This window comes from Argopecten irradians, chromosome 7, assembly GCF_041381155.1.
Source record: "Argopecten irradians isolate NY chromosome 7, Ai_NY, whole genome shotgun sequence".
Lineage (NCBI taxonomy): Eukaryota > Metazoa > Mollusca > Bivalvia > Pectinida > Pectinidae > Argopecten > Argopecten irradians.
The window spans coordinates 35,172,493-35,197,547 of NC_091140.1; the positions used below are offsets into that span (position 1 = coordinate 35,172,493).

The window sequence follows — 25,055 nt, forward strand, 5'->3', positions numbered from 1 at the left end:
CCTAGAGTTCTGCATGGATTGCAACCAAATTTGGCCAGAAACTTCCTTAGGGGAAGGGGATCAGATTTTGCATAAATGGTGACCCTGACCCCCCTGGGGCAGGAGGGGCGGGGCCCAATAGGGGTAATAGAGGTAAATCCTATAAATCGCTACATGTCCTAGAACTCTGCATGGATTGCAACCAATTTTGGCCAGAAACTTCCTTAGGGGAAGGGGATCAGATTTTGCATAAATGGTGACCCTGACCCCCCTGAGGCAGGAGGGGCGGGGCCCAATAGGGGTAATAGAGGTAAATCCTTTAAAATGCTACTTGTCCTAGAGTTCTGCATGGATTGCAACCAAATTTGGCCAGAAACTTCCTTAGGGGAAGGGGATCAGATTTTGCATAAATGGTGACTCTGACCCCTGTGGGGCAGGAGGGGCGGGGCCCAATAGGGATAATAGAGGTAAATTCTATAAATCACTACTTGTCCTAGAGTTCTGCATGGATTGTAACCAAATTTGGCCAGAAACATCCTTGGGGAAGGGGAACAGAACTTGTATAAATTTTGACTCTGACCCCCCGGGGGCAGGAGGGGCGAGGCCCAATAGGGGAAATAGAAGTAAATCCTATAAATCGCTACTTATCCTAGCGTTCTGGATGGATTGTAACCAAATTTGGCCAGAAACATTCTTGGGGGAAGGGGAACAGAACTTGTATAAATTTTGGCTCTGACCCCCCTGGGGGCAGGAGGGGCGGGGCCCAATAGGGGAAATAGAGGTAAATCATAAAAATCGCTACTTGTCCTAGAGTTCTGCATGGATTGTAACCAAATTTGGCCAGAAACATCCTTGAGGTTAACAGAATTCGTATAAATTTTGGCTTTGACCCCCTGGAGCAGAAAGAGTGGGGCCCAATAGGGGAATTAGAAGTAAATATTCAAATTCCTTTAGAAAAGAAACAATGAACTTATATTCAGAACATTACATAGCATTACAAACCAGGTGAGCGATACAGGCCCTCTGGGCCTCTTGTATTTCTACAGCACCCTACATGTAGTTACATGTTAAAATGTCGATTTATAGACAAAAGATGTTTGGCAATATCTATCACCCTTGATCTGATTTCAGAAATACCAAGAGATGAATTTGTTCTGGACGAAGACAGAGATTGTTCTTATTCTGATCTTTCTGTTCGCTTTTGGCTTGGTGAGAATTGTTCCCCACTTTGTGAGCTACATCGACTACATGACAACCAAACAAGTGATGAGTGTTGGGCTCCTCTACTTCTACTACAGAACCCTTCAGGTGTTCCTCCCGATCAGTCCGGTCCTCGGACCGATGCTCATCAACATCAGAAGAATGGTCAGTGTATATTTCTGGTAATATAAACCACTTCAGTATAAAATATAAACTTTATTTATTTTACATCGATTGAGTAACAAGTTATACAACTTACGTAAATCACTCTCGATGGCCCGGATGTAAGCGAGCGAGGAGTCTTAGTGAGGGAGGAAACCAGAGTGCCTGGAGAAAACTCAAGTGAACCCGGGCCGGCTAGGTGATTGGCGAGCGGCCTAACCACTTCATTGTCGCTAGATACCAATCATACCAATGATTCATGAATAATTGTTTTGAAAATTAATTACAAAATGTTTATATATTTAATAGCTCTTGATCATGAATTAATACATTTGCAAATACGTTTAAATTGATAATGGCAAGTTAATTTATTTGCGAATATGTTTAAATTGATAAAGATGTAAAATGTAGCACTCGCAAAAATTGGTTTAAAGTGGTTTAACATTTCCTTTAAAAAGCACTTTTATTTTTCTTATATATTTCCTAGCAAGTTCATACATGTTATTTGACAATGTACTTTCATGACAGAAAATATAAGAAATAGATAAAATGATGTCCATGATATCACAATCAGTCATGTGACATTGTTTTCTAGATAAAGAAAGACTTCTTGACGTGGATGAGGATGTTTCTGATCATCATGGTATCAGGAGGTGTGACAATCCATGCTGTTCTCTACCCAAACTACCCATTAACCCTTCAAGGCATCAAAAAGGCAATCACACGAGCGTTCTTTGCTTTGTTCATTGCACAAATTGGGGATCTAGAAGGTAACACTGATACATCAATAGTTAGCATTACAAAAGAAAACTTGTTTTCTCACAATCATTTACAAGCATGACCTTTAACATGGTGTAAATCCAAACACATGGTGATACAATAAAACTATATTGAAAATCTTTAATTTGATGGATCTTCATTAAAAAGAAAGAGAAACTATATGCTTAATTATTAGGTTGCTTTCATGTATTTTTTTTTCCTAAATATTTTGATGATTGAAGTGATGGATTGACATTTAAAATTTATGAAAATGAAAACAATGAAATAATTTTGTTTTGATCATTGGGTGTTTTTTAATTATATTTTGTAGAAAGCCTGGTTAGCTTAAAAAATAAGATACCAATAGTATACTTATTGTGTTTATGTCCATGATGTTATAGCAGTTATAAAAACAATGAAAGTTCACTCATAATGAACTCCTTATCTTATGCAATATCTGTTTTATATCTTTTCCCTGTTTTAATGTTTATAATGTACTATGTATATTATATAGGAAACGAATCATGTACGGATTTGTACAAAAACACATCTCTCAGCCATTGTAGAGGTAAGTAGAACTGTCAATTTAAACAAATTAATATTTTGATTTATCGAATAGGATAGTACTCACAGTTTTTTAACACTCTGAAAAAAATTAGAGACAAAATAATATGATAATACTTTAATATTATGAAATATTGACAATGCACTCACTTTACTATCATGATGACTTTTTCTGTTTGCTAAAAATAAAAGTGAATTATTACATTTTTCGCTGTTTTTACAATATCTTTACATTAACAGATATTATGTTTTTGCTTTGAAATACTAATTTCTGTGTTAATTGTGTTAATGTGTTCATTGTGTTAATTGTGTTAATGCCTATTTAATTTCTAGCCAACTCTCCAGACATTTTCTCTAAAAATGCAAGTAAGTATTGATCAACACACTGCCCTCTAATCATAGTGCTGCTAGTCAATTAATAATGACTTTCTTAACTACCAATCTGTATGTCAAAAAAAACTGCAGTAATTTAATGAAAAAGTAAGTTTCTTGTAAGACTTTCTAATTACTTAATACATTACCTAATAGCATATATTTATTATAAACTTTTCCCAAATTATGATATGACTTTCTTCAAGTATTTTCGGGCAAAACTGGAAAAATTCAACAACAATGAGTTAAATCATCAATTTATAGTATCAATGCAAGCTTATTTTAGCGTATACTGCCTTTCTTACATTATTGATTATAGGTAAAGCTCATAGGAATGTAAAAACAATATTGTCTACTAAAGTACAAATATTAGAAAAATGATTTAGATAATTCTGTTGTTCCAAAAGTTAGTTTTAAACATAGCTTCCTATTAACAGCATTTCCATCAGTGCTGTTGTAATCACTAGGCATTAGGCCATGGAAAAAAAATAGGGAAATGAAACTTCGTTTTTAACATAGATTTACACAGAGAATATGAACTTAAAAATATTCAGTTTAATATGGAACTAGCTCAAAGTTTGTTATAAATTGCTGTGGTATTCTTTGCTGTAATATTTCTAAAGGTAGTATTTATTTTATTTTTGTACAGGCAGTACAACGCGTGATGACGTCACATCCTTGGACTTCTGTCCGTACAGTAGTATGGGTGGTTACATAGTCATAATGCAGTACTTTGTCATCACAAAGCTAGTTATGATTACCCTGCTGTATGCCTTATTCAGGTAAAATAATAGTTACCCTGCTGTATGCCTTGTTCAGGTAAAATAATAGTTACCCTGCTGTATGCCTTGTTCAGATAAAATAATAGTTACCCTGCTGTATGCCTTGTTCAGGTAAAATAATAGTTCCTATATCCAGTGTATTCAGTCTTAATGAAGAGTTTTCTGCTCTTGTTTGCATGTTAAAGATGAAATAATAATGGCAATATGCATGAAATAAAACAATGTTAAGATTTTAATATTTTTTTAGATGTACACAAATAATACTAAGAAGAAAGATTTGTATTTTAGTTCAGTACATTATTCTTTAATTTCCATAGCTAAATTATCAAGAAAAAATATGTTTTAGTCTATGTACTGTTCAATGTATTTTTGTACTTTGACTTCAAAATTTTTCAACTGAAATCAAGTTATTTTTTCAGTACTTTCAGTACTTTGATTTTGAATTTTTCTTTGCAACCAGAGTTATACAAGTATTACAGTACTTTTGGTACTTTGAATTTTATAGTGCGACTACAGCTAAGGTAAGAGGAGAATCAGAGGAGATCTGGAAGTTCCAGAAATACAGTCTTATAGTGGACTTTGAGGAGCGACTTCGTCTTCCTCCTCCGCTCAGCTTTATCAGTTACCTGTGTATGATGGCCAAGGAATTGTATGGCTGCTTTCGTAGATGCTGCAACATCTGTTGTCTTAGGCCACATAGCTTCTGTCGCTGTAGTTGTAGAGAGAAGAAAATCAGGACAGAAAAGGTATAGAAATATCTGCATCTATCAGTCACCATGTTAATATTTATTTCTCTTTAATATAAAAACTTATCTTCCCAACCCCATTCTATAAAAAGATAAAAAAAAAGAAGAAAATCGCCTTTCTCCATCAACTTGAAATTTTATTTGCTACAGCATAATTGACTTAAGCCATGCTTGAGTCATAGGCACTACTTTCAGTAACCTTTCAACTCAGTAATTTAAATGCCGTTGACCTATGACACGCTAATTTAAATGCCGTTGACCTATACTGTGTACTACATCTCACCCCTCTCCTCTTATTTAAATGCTGTTGATCTATACTGTGTACTAAATTTCAATCCTCTCTTCCCCCCCCCCCCCACCCCCATCCTACTCCCCCTGTGCCTGCATGTGTATAATGGCACCTAATACACAGCTAGGCTAGTACCCTACCTTCCAGCTGACTGCTGTCCACACAATCTAATATGAATCTTTACACACTGGTGACTCCCCCATCTAACTTAAACACATAATCTCTGTTACTGATCTTGCTATCTACCTAAAAATTATAATTAAAAAAAAAAAATAATCAAACTTTCTTTCCGTGAACATTAAATAATGCTTTTGAAAACAGACCTGAGGTTAAAGACAATATAAGGCTGCCATTATGTGTGCATGGGTTTACTTGCATACAAGTGAGCAACACAAGAGTGTAGTACAAAGAACTTTTTTTTTATTGAATTTTAGACTTTTGCTTTCTTTATTTTAAAATCTTTTCTGTTATAAGAATTTTGATAAAGAAAAATGTCAAATAAACATAATATTGTTGAAACAATCGATATCAAAGTCGGTCACAAGACATTTGACTGCTGATAGATACACAAAGCTTTGAATTACGCTTGATTTTCATGTAACACACAGTATCTGGTTTGTGTGGAATAGAAATATGCCTAACAGCTTAATGTTTTTATAATGAATTAGACATATATTTATCATTAGAAAATTATTAGATTTTTTCTATAATGATAATTGTAAAAACGGAATGGTGTATCTTACACCATTGTAATGTCATATAATCAACATAAATTAAAACTAAAAATCATTTTGAATTATATTAGCATTTGTGGCAGTATTGCAAAATAATTACATTTACATCTATGGTTATAAGTGAAACAAGTACATACTTTCAGACCATGAAGTCAAATTATGGTCTACAATTTCATTTCTTCTTATTATAACATTTATGTAAACTAATGTTCAAAATGAAATATGTTGTTTGCGTCTCGCTAGCTTAACAAAGATTCAACTTAAGGTGTCACTAAAATCATGAAATCCATATATACTTGTGCGGCATGATCATTTCTATGATTAACGTAATGGCCTTGAAATCATCTTTTTTGCCTTTTCCTCAAATAGTTATGAAAATCATATATGAATAAAAAAAAACAACACACAAACTGTATTTTCAGTACATCAGAATGAAATCACTGAATTTAATGAGACACTGTTTCATGTTTGATACCTTATTATTATTCAAATTATGATTGCAGAATTTATTCTTTGTGTTTATTCCTCATAATGTATGCTTCTTAGATTAAAACCACGATCTTTTTTTCATAAAACAGACTGAATTCCATCATTATGATAAAAACGGACACAAACAGTGTTAAATTAACATACTTATGTTGAAATACAATACCTAAAAAAAGCTTCTATAACCTAATGATTGCTTGAAAAGTATACATGAAAATTAAGATGTATTTTGATATTTTCAACATTTACAAAATAATTTGAAATATAGGTGGCTTATGATATTGTGTAAAATACAGATAACCTTGAGTGAGTTCAGGTTGTAAATATTAATATAAGCATTGGCTTTCAGTTGGCATTTATAGTCAATATGAATACCAACTGGAGGGAGGCAAATTTCATGATGCGCTCTAGCTTCATGGACATTGCTAATGATACAAAAAAGCCTTTCAATCAATATCGATTAAATATACAGGAATGAAAGAATTAAATAATATGCATATGCACGAAGAAGTTATATATAGGATACTATCCAATTGATGACATGTTGTCAGAGTAAATTGAAGATTACCATAAAGGGATTTAAAGGATATGATGAATACAAGGTACATCTAATAACAATATCTTGGAGTGACAAATGGCATTTTTTTGCCATTTTCTCAATAGAAAGAGAGAAGGAAATATTTATAAATCATTGACTCATTGCGACCCTACTTTGTGATTTGCTATTTGTTTATCAATAATGAAACAAATTGTCATCTTATGATAGAGAGCTTGCATTTATAATACAACATTTTTACCTTGAATTTATAGTTGTCCAACTGGGAATTTACATGATGTGTATGATATGATGTTCACCAATATCAAATTCATTTATCTAAGGAATAGCAATGTTTTTGGATTATTGTATTGCATATCGCATGTTCTTTGTTTTGAGTAGAAGGAAATAAAAAAATAACTCTGAAAAAGTATATAAAAAATTTCTTTACTATTGCAATTTGACAACAATTGGTGGCCATGCTGTTGTACATTGAGATTTATCATTTATGCTATCAATGCAAATCAGAATTCTTGATTTGTAATGTTTTTTAAGGCTTAAGTCTCAGTACTTACAGTACTTTGATATTATCTAGTGAGTACTATTTGAGATCTTAATTTTAAATGTTGACCTCCTTCAGGACAGTGCTAAGCTGAGGGTCCTGAAGGTGAGAAGGACGGAGGACTACAATTACTGGAGGACTAGCATTAAGGATCTCATGGATATGGAGGAACAGGAGAAAGCTGATAAAGAGCGACCCAAAACTCAGAGTAAAAGGTAAAGTGTGACCCAAAACTCAGAGTGAAAGATAAAGAACGAATCAAAACTCAGAGTAAATGGTAAAGTACGACCCAAAACTCAGAGTAAAAGGTAAAGTACGACCCAAAACTCAGAGTGAAAGATAAAGAACGAATCAAAACTCAGAGTAAATGGTAAAGTACAACCCAAAACTCAGAGTAATGGTAAAGTACGACCCAAAACTCAGAGTGAAAGATAAAGAACGAATCAAAACTCAGAGTAAAAGGTAAAGTACGACCCAAAATTCAGAGTAAAAGATAAAGAACGAATCAAAACTCAGAGTAAATGGTAAAGTACAACCCAAAACTCAGAGTAATGGTAAAGTACGACCCAAAACTCAGAGTGAAAGATAAAGAACGAATCAAAACTGAGAGTAAAAGGTAAAGAGCGACCCAAAACTCAGAGTAAAGATAAAGAACGACCCAAAACTCACTGTAAAAGGTAAAGTATGACCCAAAACTCACAGTACATGGTAAAGTATGACCCAAAACTCAGAGTGAAAGTTAAAGAAAGAATGACAGAAAACTTCTAAAGAGTAAAAGGTACAACCCAAAACTCAGAGTGAAAGATAAAGAACGAATCAAAACTCAGAGTAAAAGGTAAAGTACGACCCAAAACTCAGAGTAAAAGGTAAAGTACGACCCAAAACTCAGAGTGAAAGATAAAGAACGAATCAAAACTCAGAGTAAATGGTAAAGTACATCCCAAAACTCAGAGTAATGGTAAAGTACGACCCAAAACTCAGAGTGAAAGATAAAGAACGAATCAAAACTCAGAGTAAAAGGTAAAGTACGACCCAAAATTCAGAGTAAAAGATAAAGAACGAATCAAAACTCAGAGTAAATGGTAAAGTACAACCCAAAACTCAGAGTAATGGTAAAGTACGACCCAAAACTCAGAGTGAAAGATAAAGAACGAATCAAAACTCAGAGTAAAAGGTAAAGAGCGACCCAAAACTCAGAGTAAAGATAAAGAACGACCCAAAACTCACTGTAAAAGGTAAAGTATGACCCAAAACTCACAGTAAATGGTAAAGTATGACCCAAAACTCAGAGTGAAAGTTAAAGAAAGAATGACAGAAAACTTCTAAAGAGTAAAAGGTACAACCCAAAACTCAGAGTAATGGTAAAGTACGACCCAAAACTCAGAGTGAAAGATAAAGAACGAATCAAAACTCAGAGTAAAAGGTAAAGAGCGACCCAAAACTCAGAGTAAAGATAAAGAACGACCCAAAACTCACTGTAAAAGGTAAAGTACGACCCAAAACTCACAGTAAATGGTAAAGTATGACCCAAAACTCACAGTAAATGGTAAAGTATGACCCAAAACTCACAGTAAATGGTAAAGTACGACCCAAAACTCAGAGTGAAAGTTAAAGAAAGAATGACAGAAAACTTCTAAAGAGTAAAAGGTACAACCCAAAACTCAGAGTAAAGGGTATAGAATGACACAAAGCTTAGAGTAAAATATAAAGAACAAAAACAACTCGGAGTAAAGAAAGGCAGAAAACTCAAAGTAAAAGATAAAGAATGATATAGAATTTAGGGTAAAATTTAAAGAACGACTTAAAACTTTAAGTAAAGAAAGAGCGAAAACTCAGAGTAAAAGATAAAGAACGACTCAAAACTCAGTGTAGAGAACGCCTGAAAACTCAAGAGTAAAATGTTAAGAATGACTGAAAACTCAGTGTAAATGGTAAAGAATGATATAAAATTTAAAGTAAAAGTTAAAAAAAAAGATGCAAAAGTAAAGAAAGATCGAAAACTCTAAGTAAAAGGTAAAGAACGACCTAAATCTCAGAGTAAAAGGCAAAGAATAACTAAAACTCAGAATAAAAAGCGACATATTTTTCAAAATATACTAACTGTACTCCCATTTTCATTCAGTAAATCAAATTGAAACAGCTTGTTTGTATTACGCTGTTGTTTATTTTTCAGTATCGGAGTGCTCATGTCACAGATGGAGAAACAGAAACATTTTAACGGAAAGTTGACAGAACAGATGGCTCGTCTAGAACGTAATGTTACCACATGTAACCTGGCACTGGAACAAATCAAACATCTGCTGGACAAACAACAAGGTCTGTGTGCACCTGTATATACCAACAAAGTCAAATATCAAAGTCAAACAACAAGGTCTGTGTGCACCTGTATATATTACAAAGTCAAACATCAAAGTCAAACAACAAGGTCTGTGTGCACCTGTATATACCTACAAAGTCAAATATCAAAGTCAAACAACAAGGTCTGTGTGCACCTGTATATACCTACAAAGTCAAATGTCAAAGACAAACACCAAGGTCTGTGACAGTGTGTGCACCTGTATATACCTACAAAGTCAAATGTCAAAGTAAAACAACAAGGTCTGTGTGCACCTGTATATACCTACAAAGTCAAATATCAAAGTCAAACAACAAGGTCTGTGTGCACCTGTATATACCAACAAAGTCAAATATCAAAGTCAAACAACAAGGTCTGTGTGCACCTGTATATATTACAAAGTCAAATATCAAAGTCAAACAACAAGGTCTGTGTGCACCTGTATATACCTACAAAGTCAAATATCAAAGTCAAACAACAAGGTCTGTGTGCACCTGTATCAAACAACAAGGTCTGTGTGCACCTGTATATACCTACAAAGTCAAATATCAAAGTCAAACAACAAGGTCTGTGTGCACCTGTATATATCAACAAAGTCAAAATATCAAAGTTAAAAACCATAAGAGGCATATATTGTTGCCATGTTTATTCCATCCTGCTCTCTTCCATCCAATCTTGTCCATATTTTGAATGGAGGCTTGAGTTTTTTAACACAATTTTTTTTACACCCGTTCTACACAAATAATACATTCTTTTTAAATTCTACAGATTTGTTGGTATTTTTCATTCAATTGATGTATTTTCAACAGGTCAGAAAAACCTGTCTGTTGCCATGAAGAGGGCTGAAGTTCATGTATCCAGTCGCCAATCTCCATACCCAGGGACAAAGAAACAACGCTTTCCAGTGTTCGACAAGCATGTTTCCTGGCAGGTTAGTCTTCGTGTTTAAATCTAGATTCCTAGAAGATCAATATTTAAGTCATATCATTCAGGCTATGATATCTTATTCTAATGAATATTTACTGCAGGAAAATCATATTATTTTCTCAGAAAAGTGATGTAATGCTCGGAAGCACATGACATAACTATCAATTCCTACCTCCAAGGGCAGAAAACTCCTTAACATAGACATCATCTAGCTGGTTTGGGTTCCATGTGTCTGGAGATGGCTAAGTAGCCAAATATTTGCAGCAAAGGGGCAGTTATTTTACTAACATTATTAATTAATTCAATTGCTATTTTAACAGGTCACCTATTTAGGATATGACCCTGTTGTGTACACCTGTCCAGTTGAGGAGTTTGTGGAGGCAATTCAGTCCCTAGTGGATCCAGACTTTTTAAAGTAAGTAAACTCTACTTACCATATTTATCATCAAATGATGCTCCCGCTTTCTACACCCTTTCTTTTGTGACAAAACTTTTAACTCCCATCATAGCCATGTAAAATGTACATATCTTACGTATAACTCTCCCCTTTCACCTTTTCCCCTGTTGATTTCCTCGTTTCTCCCTGACATCATCAACGTCCCCCTTCCCCCTTTACGGGTATAATTATTGAAATAAATGTATTCATCATCACTATTCCTTGCTTAACTCTCTGCCGGACAAAAATCCAGCCTCTCATAGACTGAAGAACAGTGCATGCATCCTGCCATTTTATTCTTAAACAACTCCCTTTTCTTCATTAGCAGCTTGGTAATGGTAATAGAATGCAAATGTTTCAAAGTTCCTCATATTTTACACAGAATGCTTTATATAAATTTCACTATTTATAAGTTTTTTCCAACATGTTCATGAGAAAACAATATCTTTTGGAAAAAACAATATCTTTTGCAGGATCAGTCGAACTGCAGAGGAAAAACTACTAAGCCGTGAAGATATCCGAACACAACAGCCGAGCGCACTATACAACCCAATGTGGAATGTGTCGGCCACTTTGAAGATCAATGACTCTCTTGTGGAAATAAATAGGGCGTCGTGGATCACTCAGAACAGTACAGCGTGTCGATACAGTCTTGATAAAACTAACCTACCGCTGTAAGTGTATTTGATGCTTTCTGTTACTCTAAGGTATAGATTGTGACAGTATGTGTTTGCAACATATTTTTCAGAAAAAATAGTCACTCATAAAACAATGCGGTCACCATGGATACTTATCTGTAAGGGAGGTTACTCTGTAATGTCTAAAACAGGGCATCCAGGTGACTGAATAATATCAATATTATGTAGTGCACTTTTTGAGAATTTTTTATCCATTGGATTTTTCAGACAGGATTGATTTGGCATTGCTGTCATTTTTGACTTTTATATTTATATGTCTTAGTCATGAGAAAGGGAGAGGGAGGGATATATAGTGTTACCCATGACATTCACTCCCGTGATTTCCCGTCTCATTCCCATTTCGATATATATGTAGGCATTTATCTTCTACAGACATTTCTATTATGTTTTATTATAATTACATGTATATAACGTTTATTAAGGAACCCCATGGGCAGGACAGGGATCCGAGGGAGAGGTAAGCTGTGGCGCTGGGGTCCTAACCATAGTGTACTGGTGGTACTCTCACGTTGGAAGGAGTTGTATATACCCAAAGATAATGAGTCACAGGAACGAGACTACATCGTCATAGAGGGGAAACGTGTGCTTGAGATGATAGTCATTCAGAGGCTTGACACTGGGGAGTTCACACTTCCAGGGGTAAGTTCATGTTCATACAGAGGCTTGACACGGGGGAGTTCACACTTCCATGGGTAAGTTCATGTTCTTTCAGAGGCTTGACACTGAGAGTTCACACTTCCAGGGGTAAGTTCATGTTCATACAGAGGCTTGACACTGGGGAGTTCACACTTCCATGGGTAAGATCATGTTCATACAGAGGCTTAACACTGAGAGTTTACACTGCCACAGGTAAGTTCATGTTTATACAGAGGCTTAACACTGAGAGTTCACACTGCCACAGGTAAGTTCATGTTTATACGGAAGCTTTACTCTGGGGAGTTCACACTTCCATGGGTAAGTTCATGTTCACAGAGAGGCTTTACACTGTGAGTTCACACTTCCATGGGTAAGTTCATGTTCACAGAGAGGCTTTACACTGTGAGTTCACACTTCCATGGGTAAGTTCATGTTCACACAGAGGCTTTACACTGGGTAGTTCACACTTCCAGGGGTAAGTTCATGTTCATACAGAGGCTTTACACTGGGGAATTCACTCTTCCATGGGTAAGTTCATGTTCATACAGAGGCTTAACACTGGGGAGTTCACACTTCCATGGGTAAGTTCATGTTCATACAGAGGCTTAACACTGGGGAATTCACTCTTCATGGGTAAGTTCATGTTCATACAGAGGCTTAACACTGGGGAATTCACTCTTCCATGGGTAAGTTCATGTTCATACAGAGGCTTGACACTGGGGAGTTCACACTTCCATGGGTAAGTTCATGTTCATACAGAGGCTTGACACTGGGGAGTTCACACTTCCATGGGTAAGTTCATGTTCATACAGAGGCTAAACACTGGGGAGTTCACACTTCCATGGGTAAGATCATGTTCATACAGAGGCTTAACACTGGGGAGTTCACACTTCCATGGGTAAGTTCATGTTCATACAGAGGCTTTATACTGGGGACTTCACGCGTCTAGAGGTAAGATTATGTTGAAATAAAAGCTAAATATTAAATCAAGATAATGTAGAGAATTATACATCTAGTTCAGGCTCATTCAGAGACTTTCTACATGTTCATGTAAATAGTTGCTATTTGTTCACAGTGGGATATTTATATCTGAAGATTTTACATTTACTTTTTATCCTTCACATGAAGATTGTATAAAACATTCCTTATTACAGGGTAATGACTATGGCAATATGTCCATGTACAGTGCTTTGTGTAAAAGATTTCAGCAATTCGTCCTCGAACAGGAAACAACAGCCAAGGAAAATATGACTGAACAGGATATGATCAGTGTAAGTACCTGTAAAACTGGAACAAATCACCCCAACTTGTGTTTGTTGTAAGTTGTATTCTGATGAAGTTTGGTGTCCTGTACATGTTTCTTCTTTCACATGGCAGTATTACAGTAAGATTTCTGGTGTGGCATGGTATTTTGAATCATGGTATATTATTCCCCCTTTGTGACACTTAAAAGTAACCTCAAACTCATGTTCCATCTGAGCATATTACAGAGCTATCTCTCATGTTGGCATCCTCGATATTCCAGGGCTTCCGATCACTTACGATCTCTACACCCCTGGACTATCTCATAGTAAAAATGAAGGCAGCTCAGGTGAACAGATCTGAACCAATCACAGACCTTCAAAGATTTCCTTTGAAGACTACAGAGAGAGCGACGCCCAACTTCAAAGCCACACAGTCAACCACAGTGTACCGTTATACAGCTCTTTTGATGTACGTCAAAGGACTAAATTACCTGTTCTGTTCTGTTGCCTACAGTTTTACTACGAGATAGGCCAGGGGTGTAGAGATCGTAAGTGATCGGAACCCCTGGAGTATCGAGGATGTCATGTTGGTAGTGTGAGCGAAATCCATGCCATTTTCCCTTAAAAAGTATGATGTTACACTTACAAACATATGACGCAACAATCAATACCTACTCACAAAGGCAGATAACTCTGTACAAATTAATATGCAAATACAGAACAGCTCAAACTTGAATTTTGCATACTCAAACGATGTACTTAGTTCTGTCAATGTTTCAAAGTTTATTGCAGTATAGGTGATATCCCTTTTATTTCTATTGTTATCTTGATATTGTATGTTTCAGTTTTTCTCCCAGTACTCTGTGCCAGGGTCCAGTCCCAACACAGGACTGACCTCAGGAGTTATCTATAAGGGATACATCGATGACCCTTCCAACACCGACAATGCCTGGCGCGAGGCCGAGGTCTGGAACCTTCACTACAGAGGAGGAAGTATACTGGACGATATCGTTAAGGAGGTAAATATGGGGATGGGAGGGAGTATAATGGTAAAGGTAATGGTGGATGGGAGGCAAGTTATAAGAAGATATCTTGTTGGAGGGACTTAATTTGACAATATTGTAATGACAGCCCGGTGAAGTATGATTGAATATTGAAATTTTGTTTTTCCTTGAGCAGAAAGAAAAGAAGTGGAAAGAAGCCTCCTCCTACACTAAGTTATATGGTAACCAGGACATGATCGTAAAGGAAGCCGCTCTGCTACACGGAGCCTATTACTGAATCTCTGAGATCAGGAGTCTGGCCCCCTGCTGTGGAGTTCAGCTCTCAACTGATAGGTCTAGCTTTCTACTGTGGAGTCAAGCCCTCTAATGTGGAGTCAAGCCCTCTATTGTGGAGTCAAGCCCTCTAATGTGGAGTCAAACCCTCTACTATGGAGTCAAGCCCTCTATTGTGGAGTCAAGCCCTCTACTGTGGAGTCAAACCCTCTACTGTGGAGTCAAGCCCTCTACTGTGGAGTCAAACCCTCTACTATGGAGTCAAGCCCTCTATTGTACAATTATAACCTGAAAAAGCCTAAAGTCATAGTCCTCGATATAGGGGGAAGTCTAGTCTTTGTCTGTTACTTAAGTGTTGCTTCTAGTCTTCTAGTGATGTATGTGGTGTGTTTCCAAAGCAATGTTGTATGAGTGCTAATTAGGGTATGTTCTTCATACGTGATAATGTGGCACATACTTAAACAATGTATGACACAATGATGTAACAAAGGACTTAGGGGTGTATGCTACCTTACCATGGTGTGGAGATTTAACGACACAATGTATATAATACATTATTGTGATATATTTATTTATAGGGGTGCATTGAAAAAGTTAGACAGCTTATATAATCAGAGATTGTAGGCTTTGCGTGGAAGTCTTACCCTAATGAGAAATAGCCCATACTAACCACTTAAGGGGGTAAATATAATATTACTAATGAGTCTATAAAGGGAGATAACTTTAACCCTTTTGTGGAAAATTAATTCTGTTGATAACATTTTTTGTTTATTTTTATCTTTTTCTTTTGTTGGATTACACTACATGTCCTATTCGTATGTAGTAGATCTTATCCACCAAAATATTTAAAGAATCAAACTTACCTTATCTAATCGGGTATGAACTCAAGGAAATATTGTTGATTGAACTGTATATACTGGTAGTCAATCAAAATTAACATTAAGTGTTTTATTTTAAGTTTTCATTTTCTAATACTGTTACTAAATATCTTGATTGTTTCTAAAGGCGCCTATACTATATTTAATTCAGGTAATTTTTGATAACTAATGAAATGACTTGAATGGAATGCCCTGATATATTTTACAAGTGTTGTATAAGATTTAGAGAACATTTGACCCCCTTTGAGTCTTGAGGAGTGAGGTAAATCTCAACCTGAGGGATAAGATTCTTCAGTTGTCAAACATGAGACTTGCCGAGAATCTTACCTTAAGTCAAGTAAATTTTATTGGTACATCAACATATTGTTGTTATGACGTCATAGTATTTTTGTCCTGATGTCATACAACTTGCCATGGGAAAGATTGAGATATCTTACTTCACCGGCAACCATCTCTGTCCAGGTTAAGAGAGAATTAATTCTTTGAGTTGTAAAGATCATGTGATGGTCAATTTTAATTTTTGATTTGATGTAATGGTCACTTGCTATAAAATGCTCTTTGTGCTAGTATGTATCAATAGGATGTATGACTGTTGTTTTAGCGTATGCCGTATTCTCTATGTCACAGTATTGTATGACTGTTGTTTTAGCATATGCCGTATTCTCTATGTCACAGTATTACCTCTTTAGAGTTATACATAAAGTTATTTTTGTCAGATGAATTTCAGATTTTATTTTTCAGAGTATTTTCACAAAAGCATTAAATGTCTATTTTTAATTATGCTATTAAGATATGTAATTTCTGTATCATTTTGCAATGTTCTAATTCAGAAGTATTTTAATACAGGATGAATTGAAAACCCCAATTTTTTTACATCTTTTGAACAAATTTTTTACTTGTAGTAAATACACTTTTTTGGTTAGGTGACTAGTCATTATTGCTATGCTATTGCATTCTTCACTATGGTTTTGCTTTTAGCTTATTGTATTAGCTTGATTGTAGAAAATTATTTTACCGTATTCTGATATAAAAAAAATATATTTGATGGATTTTCAGATATTGTGTTGAAATCAATTTTTTGACAAAGCTTATTTCAATCCAATTTAACTGAGTTAACTTATTTCATACATGGGTTCTACGTCACAATTTGACCTGTGTATGTTTTGTCTAACTGATTTTACAGGCAAAGCAGAATAGGACAAATAGTTGTGTTTAGTTCTTGTGTCCACAAAATTCTAGTGTGAAGTGTAATTCTTCTGTGAAAATACCACAGAATATTACTGCATTCATATTGTAGGGTCAATACTAATGAAATAATAATATCCATAAAAACAGGATACCTCAGAAAGTATTTCATTTAAATAAGCATTTGACTTAATAAGGTAACTTTTAAAATAAGGATTCCACAAAGATAAGGATATGATTAAAATAAGGTTCAAGTTGAATAAGGTCACTGGTAAGGCTAATTTACCAGGCTAATGGCCTTCGGCTACCCAAAATAGGAATCTGGCTACAGACTACCGGCTATAGGCTACCGGCTATCCTTAGGATATATAAAGGGGAGCTCACACTCAACTCGTTACCTCTGAGGAGTTTCATAAGAAAACGAAACCGGTCAGGTCTTCAACACATAATACATTATTATGTCCAGTAACTCGCAGCTACCCAGTGACAGCGGACAGTAGCCCAACCAGTCATTTAATATATTGTTTTTCTACTTTTCTCTGGGCTCTGCCTGTATCACTGTAGTCTACTACCTACATGATCCCAACATCCCCATCTAATCTTGCAAGCGCCTTTAGTTCTTCCAGTCTTGACACTATCATGCCAACATATGACTCAAGGACGTGATCATGTATGCTTTCATAGTCAGGTCATCGATACTATTCAATTCGATCCTGACCCTTCCTCCTCAACATGTATCATAAGAGGTAGGGAATACAACTGGATACACCGGTTGCATATATCAGATCATGTCGGGATCAATGCCTTCGGATAAAACTGGGATTCCCAGTCATTTTATTTAATTTACCAGGTACATTGACTAAATGTTAAGTTGTTTTCTTCTCTATATAGCTTATGATCTGATGTTTTATGCATAATATTTGTTTTAAAAAATATTTTAGTTTTTGACATTATTTTTATACATCCAGGCAATAGATTGCAATTTGTTTAGTTATATCCAGATCTGTAATTAAGTTAAGTATAATGAATCAAGATCAGTTACGCAATTTAATTAGAAATTTACATAGTGTTTCGTATTCTCCTGTGACAATATAGATACCATATTCGACCCAACAAGCGCCCAGGGCGCTTAAAAAAATGATTAAAATGAAAAGGTGCTAATAAGTCAATATTATCGCAAATCTATACCGTTTTATGTAGTTTTGGTCCTTATTTATACCTGGGGAATTGAAATTGAGGCCTCAACAACGGGGAAGGGCGCTTATAGGGACATGGGCGCTTATTGGGTCGAATACGGAAAGTAGTCTATTTATTTAAACATTGTTCTCACTATTCAGAATTGAATCTTTGTCTGTAAATTTGTTTTATCACTCACAGCTGAGCGTATTTATTTTATCTTGTAATCTCTTTCCTTTACTTTTAAAGACCTAAAGATGCTACCGACCAGCTGTTTTAAAAAATCCAAAATTTATGATTTACTATTGTTTTATAAGAGAATGCTTTCTTCCAATTTTGCTGTTTAATTTTGCACAATTCGAATATTTTGTCATTATTAAACTTTCTTATCTAATTAATGCGGTTAAAAGATTTATGTACATATAATATATATATTATATAAATATTTTGTTTATTATGAAGATCCTCTTTCCTAAACTGGGAATGGTGCTTAACTAGACAATTATTCTAAATCACGACTCTGCTTCCTGATAAGTAAATCTCTGACATTGATTTTAATCGATAGTTAATACTCTGTAATTATACTTCCCATGCTTTAATAATGGTTCCCATGGAAACAAAATGGAGGAATATTTGGTTGTCATGGCCTCAAGTAAACGGTGCCCCACAGTGGTAGGGTATTTGTTAGCCATTGACATACAGTTCTAGTTATTACCTCCGGGTTGTGGGTTTGAATCCAATGTTGGGCAGTTGCCAGGTTTTGACCGCTGGTTTGTGGTTTTTCTCCAGGTACTCTGGCTTTCCTCTACCAACAATCTGGCGCAGCCTTACATTACTGTATCAGATTGTGATACTAGGTACTTATACTTGCCAGCTTGTTCACCACCTGTCGCTAACATAAGCGACAAAAGACTTAATATACTGCAATATTCTTAATATACTGCAATATTGTGTCGTAATTATATAAAAGTTACCTTGGTATGTCATGAGATTAATATATTAATATGACTATATAGTTATGTAACCGTCCCAAGTTTATTTGCCTGACGTCATTGGAAATTAATTGGAAATTTCAACTCTAACTTCTTTTCCTATTGATATGAAAGTAATGTGATGAATTGTTTAATTATATTTTTGTCAAAAGTCTGAATACTGTGGACCTGTGATAATCTGAACACTGATTAGGGAATGGATTTGATTATTGAATATTAAATAGGCAAATTCACTATCTGGACATTCGGCTGAGGACAGCAGTGTTTGATTTAACGAGGGCCCACTGTATCTTAATTCACCCAGTTACGTCATTATTGAAGTTCCTTACTCAGTTATTGAGATTTAAGCATAATATTTTATATATATTGTATAAACATTTTGTTGATGTAGGTCCTCTTTCCTAAACTAGGAATGGTGCTTAACTAGTCATCTTTATTATGATTTTTTTTCCAAAATGGAATTCATGTAGACTATTTGTAATATAATTTAATTTGTAATGTAATATTAATTTTATATTCAAGAGGAGCTATATTTTTATCCCCTTTTATTTCAACTTTGATAAAAATATTTTCACATTCATTTAATTCTTTCTTTGAATATTCCGTCTTTGCATATTACAGAGTAAGCTCCCTTGCAACTAGGTCTCCATTGTGATATCATTATTTTGTGAACTCAATGCACATCGTTTTCTCTGAAAAATATGATGTTACGCTCTCAAATACATAATGTCGCAATCAATACCTACCCACAAGGGCAGATAACTCTGTAATACGCAAATACAGAATAGAGATATCTTGAGGGTAAGTTTTTTTATTTATACATCAAAGTTTGTGTGTTATAAGTATATTGATTTCTACAAATAAGCCTTTATCCAGAATTAAGCTAAAAGTCCAATAAGCCTTATGCTTACCAGCTTTATAATTAGAGGTTATTATATGACAATTTTGATATCGCACCCTTTATCAGCCCGAGACCGCCATATCAGCCCAAGGGCCGCAGGCCCGAGGGCTGATATCAGGTCAAGGGCTGATAAAGGGTGCGATATCAAAATTGACATATCATAACCTTTTTATCACACATTTTGAAAAAAAAAGAGAATTTTTTTTAACAATTTAAAAACATGTATTAAAATGTATTGATCGACCGATATTCCACTGGTCATAATAGGCCAATTTAATATTGAAACAGTGGAAAAACTTCATTACATGTACATGTGTATGTTTTTAACAAATACATAATCCCCGGTTAAATGAACGAAGTGAAACATATATTTTAAGCAAAATTAACAAGATCCTATTGAAGGCTAACTATCACTTAAAAAATGATAATGTTCAACAAATTCCGGCAAAGCGGGTTCATTTCAGAATTATCAGTTTTACAACGGACATGAATTATGAATTCGACGGGAAAATTAAACTACACGTATTAAACTGTCTAATTTATTCCTGTGTCTCTTCTTGTTGACAAACGCATGTCGTTGATTTCATTTATACCGAATACATTCTTTTCGTGTTATAATTATGTGAATTGCGATGCTTAGTTTTCGGCACTGTGGACAAAACTCATTTCAACCTGATCTTACTTAAGACAATATCTCCAGTAAAATCATCATGAAACAGACTATTTCTGATTTCTGATATCTTTCTCAATACGTTTATCCGAGAGCTATTTTGAAATTGAAAATTGTATCCGTTATTCAACTTATCGTCTGTAGGAAACTGAATCAAAGCGGCAACTCTAAAATCCGGAGTGAAAACCCCGGATGACGTGATATCAGCCCGGGCCGATAACTGATATCAGCCCGGGCCGATAACTGATATCAGCCCGGGCTGATAACTGATATCAGCCCGGGCTGATATCAAATTATGACGTCATAATGTGATATCAGCCCGGGCGCTGATATGACGGCACGGACAACACTAATATCGCATGGGCAAAACGTTCATTATCAAAGACAAAAGTGTGATAAATACACTTTTCCAATGTTATCTTATGAAAGATCACAATCGTATCTATACCTATATAAACACAGATATTCCCAAAACAATACCTTCTATTTAGGTTTGGATTTAGTTATTACTTTACATGTGCGTAATAATGTCCAATATGTATTTCAATTATAATGTTATGGTTGTATCTTTTAAGAAAAGAGTCCTGTGGTAATTAAGATAGAGGTTTAATGGGACTAATTCATGCACCATGTTATACCCGATAACGTTTGTGTGGGATTAGTATCTTCAGTCCATCACCAATAGAAACAATAGTCCTGCACAAACTTTATCGGGTATCACATGTTCCATGAATTATTCCCATAGAATGACATTAATATTTTTCGCTACAGCAAAGAATTTTACATTAAAATGAAGTGACATATTTGAGGATAAATACAAAAATTTACACTATGCATGACACTGGTTATTTTCATAAATGGGGAAAAAAAACCCAGCAGAAATGAATCTTTTTTTAGAATTATGGAATATGGCTACGAGAGGATACACGATCTGTATATTGTTATAAAATCATATGTTGTACACATCAAATTGTATAATAGACAAAATATCATCTATAATATCATCCTACATTTTATGATGTGTTAATATTAGATAAGAACATAATGTTAATTAACCTTCTGTGAAATCATTTATTTTCGTGGGAGGCAACATCACAATTTGTGTTGAATTGGTCAAGATTCAAATATATAAATATTAATGTGTCGCAGGTACATTATAATACACAGATTAAAAAAATATTCATAATTCTCTCACCCTTACATCCAGTCTACCAAAATGAAATAATATCATACATCATTACAAGGCATGTGAGTAAAGAGGTATGAAATGACACACATGTTAACAAATCAAGAAATATGTAAGAACATTGTATCATCGTTATGTTGAATAGTTTTCATTGCAGTACTTACAAGCTATACCTGTCAAAATTCATGCATTCTGTATTTGCATATTACAGACTTATTTGCCCTTGCAGTTGCTTAGTAACACTTGTCCAAGTCCATGTATTCTGCTTTTGTATTGTTCAGAGTTATTAGCTTTTATGGGAAGGTATTGATTGTGACGTCATGTGTTTGCGAGCATAACATCATACATTTCGGAGAAATCAACGTGATTTTCGTTCACAAAATGATAGTACCACAATGGATACCTACCTGCAAGGGAGGCAACTCTGTAATATGCAAAGATGGAATATGTAGTGAGAAGTTTTCGTATGCACAAAGAGGCCTACCTGTCCATATGTGTTCTTATATTGTAACTGACCTAATACTGCAGACAGAGTTTATATAGTGTACTTTCATGTGTGTAACTTTTAATACAGATTTACTTTCATGGGGACATAATTTTGTTGATGCAGTAAAAAAAACTGAAAACCACAAAATTTAATGATTTCACACTTTACCCAGATCTCCTTTTTTATTTTACTTCCCTACCATTCCTTTAGTTAGTATTGAGAAATCTTTTTATTTTCGAAACTTTATTTTATACTTCTTAATTCTTATTGCTTTTTTTGCTATCTCGCTCATTTTGCTTTGAAATTCATTCATTTTATTTCATGTTTTGTATATTTTGGTATTAACATGTACATATTCCTTTGTTTATATAACCTTATCATCATGCCATCAAAGCTGTTATTTTGTTAATGGAATATTTTGTATACCATTTAATATACTTTATTTTAAGAGATCTTTCTAGATACTTTTAGAACTTTGTTGGTTCTAAATATATGCAGTAGTCAGCAAGCAAAATTAGTAGGAATAAATTGTATCTGAAGGCATATTTAGACGCACTGGGAAATCACCCAAAGATACCCATAGATGATTAGATTGGTAAGGATAATAAAAAATCAAGAAAACTGACCACAACTCCAACAGTCAGCGTAATAACTTCCAATAATGATCCAGGGGGTTACTGCCAGTAAATCATTGACCTCTTTCCTCCTGGGCAACAGTTCTAATTATCACCGTCAAAACTTGTAAAATGTTCACACTTTTTTGGTTAAAAAATAAAGTTAAAGTCGGGGGTGCAAAAATTACATTGATATACACGGGTACTTATTTTACACAAATCATTTTTGAAAAATGATTTCCAAAATAACTAAAATCCTAATATTGCAAATATCCCTTGATATCACTTCTTTAATATGGTATCAGATACTGGTACAGATTTTGACCCCTGATGTGTCCCCTAAAATCAAAATTGTGTAAAACTACATGGTAATGTGAAAAGAAACCCCAATTTGTTGGTATAAATTTGTAATTATTTATGTTTTTTTATACATATTTACTGTTTAGCCAGACTTTGATTATTTACTAAATATTTTGTCTTTGTTGAATAACAAATATTTGTTGGTTATTGATCTTATTTTGTTGTATTGTTATTATCGTACACAATGAATTTCAGATGGTATCACTGCCAGATACAGCTATATATTATATACATTCATGTAGATACATATGGTCTGTGGAATGAAGTATGTATTAGCCTTGATTGGTGTAATAAATATGTCTATATTCAATCATCTCTTGTATTTTATTTTGAAAAGTGAATATTGATAGTCATACTAAGATAATTACAATATAATTAACCATTCAGATTTGGCAGGGTTATATCTTTTCGTTTCACTCCTTTTTAGTACTGTCAGAACAGCAATATGAAGCGAAGGGAAGTAGACCAAAACTGAGAGTATATCCAAATTGTGAAAAGATATTTAGACTACATGTTCCTGGAGAGTTTCAGTTATCTTCATCAATGCTGGATTCTTTGATCCTCTGTCAAATGATGACAGATGACGGCCCATCCCGAGCTAAGATATCCCAGCATGTGTTACTTCACATTGCAATGGGATCTGTCACACCCAATCTAGTACAGTAAACATGATGAAAAATAAGAGTTTCAAAAGTAGTTGTAGTTGATGGATTGCTATACAGAAAAGTACTTCCTATGCATTTTTTTTTTGCACAAGAGGAAATTCAGATCAGAAGGTTTTAGACAATTGTAATACATTTTGTGATGAAATATTTTACTGGTACTGGGTTATAAAGAGATAACTTTGTCGTTATAAAGATATAACTAAGTCGTTATAACGAGAATCTAAGGCGTTATAACAAGATATTAAGTTGTTATAACAAGATACTAGGTCATTGTAACGAGATAGTAAGTCGTTATAATAAGATACTAAGTCGTTAAAACGAGAAAACTAAGTCGTTATAACCAATTAGTACATCACGTGACAAAATACTTGATTCTGATTGGCTACACACATGGCTACTATTTGCAATAGTGCCGGGGGAAGCGGGCACTATTGAAGTGGTGCGAAATTGAACGTGAATGTATTGTGACGTCACTATTACATGACGCCATTATAACGCTGCGCTTCGACCAAGATGTCAAGATGGCGGACAGGCTGTTGTGTGCGGGGATGGAAGCAAATGTTGCTGTTCTACAGAAGACAGTTCACTCATGTTCTATATTGATATACTTTTAATCTTCATGAAGCTGAATCCCGTTTTAGGTAGGGCGTTAGAATTGTACCTGCTGCCCCTATTGCATGATCGTAAAAGGCGACTAAATTTAGGATCTTATCTTTTCTTTTCTTCCTAGCTGACTTTATCTTTCCTAATGCCTCCCTTGGCACCACCTCACTTTTGGCCTTGAGTTGAGCGTTCGCCCATGTGAGGAAGGCTGTGGGTTCTGTCCCCTGGCCGAGACACACCAAAGTCTATAAAAGTGGTAGTTTCTGCTCCTGCTTAGCGCTCAGCATACAGGGAGTGGGACGACTGGTTTGCCCGTTGTCAGTATAATGTGACCGGGTGGGGTGTGTTGCTTGGTGTCTTCGGCGGCATGCTTCAGTGATATAGCACTATAAAAAGGGCAACAGTTCCACTATACAAGAAGACACAACACGAACAAACCGCAGTCTCCCAGTACACTCACCTCGCACAACATACACGCAACACACCGCATACATGGGAGGCCGTCCTTACATGACCATAGCTGTTAATAGGACGTTAATAAATCAAACAAACAAACAAACAAATATAGAAACACAGATTTCTGCGACAATTCGTGTGCTGTGCTTTTAACGTAAT

At 35.0% G+C, this 25,055-nt stretch overlaps 1 protein-coding gene across 1 annotated transcript in view; it reads left to right on the forward strand.

Moving 5' to 3' along the window:
- Nucleotides 1–23,482, forward strand: part of LOC138328264 (transient receptor potential cation channel subfamily M member-like 2) — a 37,737-nt gene extending 14,255 nt beyond the window's left edge. The window contains exons 18-32 of the mRNA XM_069274981.1: nucleotides 1,111–1,344; nucleotides 1,937–2,111; nucleotides 2,615–2,668; nucleotides 2,998–3,030; nucleotides 3,686–3,818; nucleotides 4,324–4,564; nucleotides 7,249–7,385; nucleotides 9,344–9,486; nucleotides 10,315–10,436; nucleotides 10,753–10,847; nucleotides 11,342–11,542; nucleotides 11,989–12,205; nucleotides 13,357–13,473; nucleotides 14,292–14,465; nucleotides 14,626–23,482. Of these exons, the coding sequence (XP_069131082.1) occupies nucleotides 1,111–1,344; nucleotides 1,937–2,111; nucleotides 2,615–2,668; nucleotides 2,998–3,030; nucleotides 3,686–3,818; nucleotides 4,324–4,564; nucleotides 7,249–7,385; nucleotides 9,344–9,486; nucleotides 10,315–10,436; nucleotides 10,753–10,847; nucleotides 11,342–11,542; nucleotides 11,989–12,205; nucleotides 13,357–13,473; nucleotides 14,292–14,465; nucleotides 14,626–14,727 (2,178 nt within the window). The 3' untranslated portion in view covers nucleotides 14,728–23,482. The remainder of the gene's footprint in view (nucleotides 1–1,110; nucleotides 1,345–1,936; nucleotides 2,112–2,614; nucleotides 2,669–2,997; nucleotides 3,031–3,685; nucleotides 3,819–4,323; nucleotides 4,565–7,248; nucleotides 7,386–9,343; nucleotides 9,487–10,314; nucleotides 10,437–10,752; nucleotides 10,848–11,341; nucleotides 11,543–11,988; nucleotides 12,206–13,356; nucleotides 13,474–14,291; nucleotides 14,466–14,625) is intronic.
- Nucleotides 23,483–25,055: the final 1,573 nt, after the last annotated feature.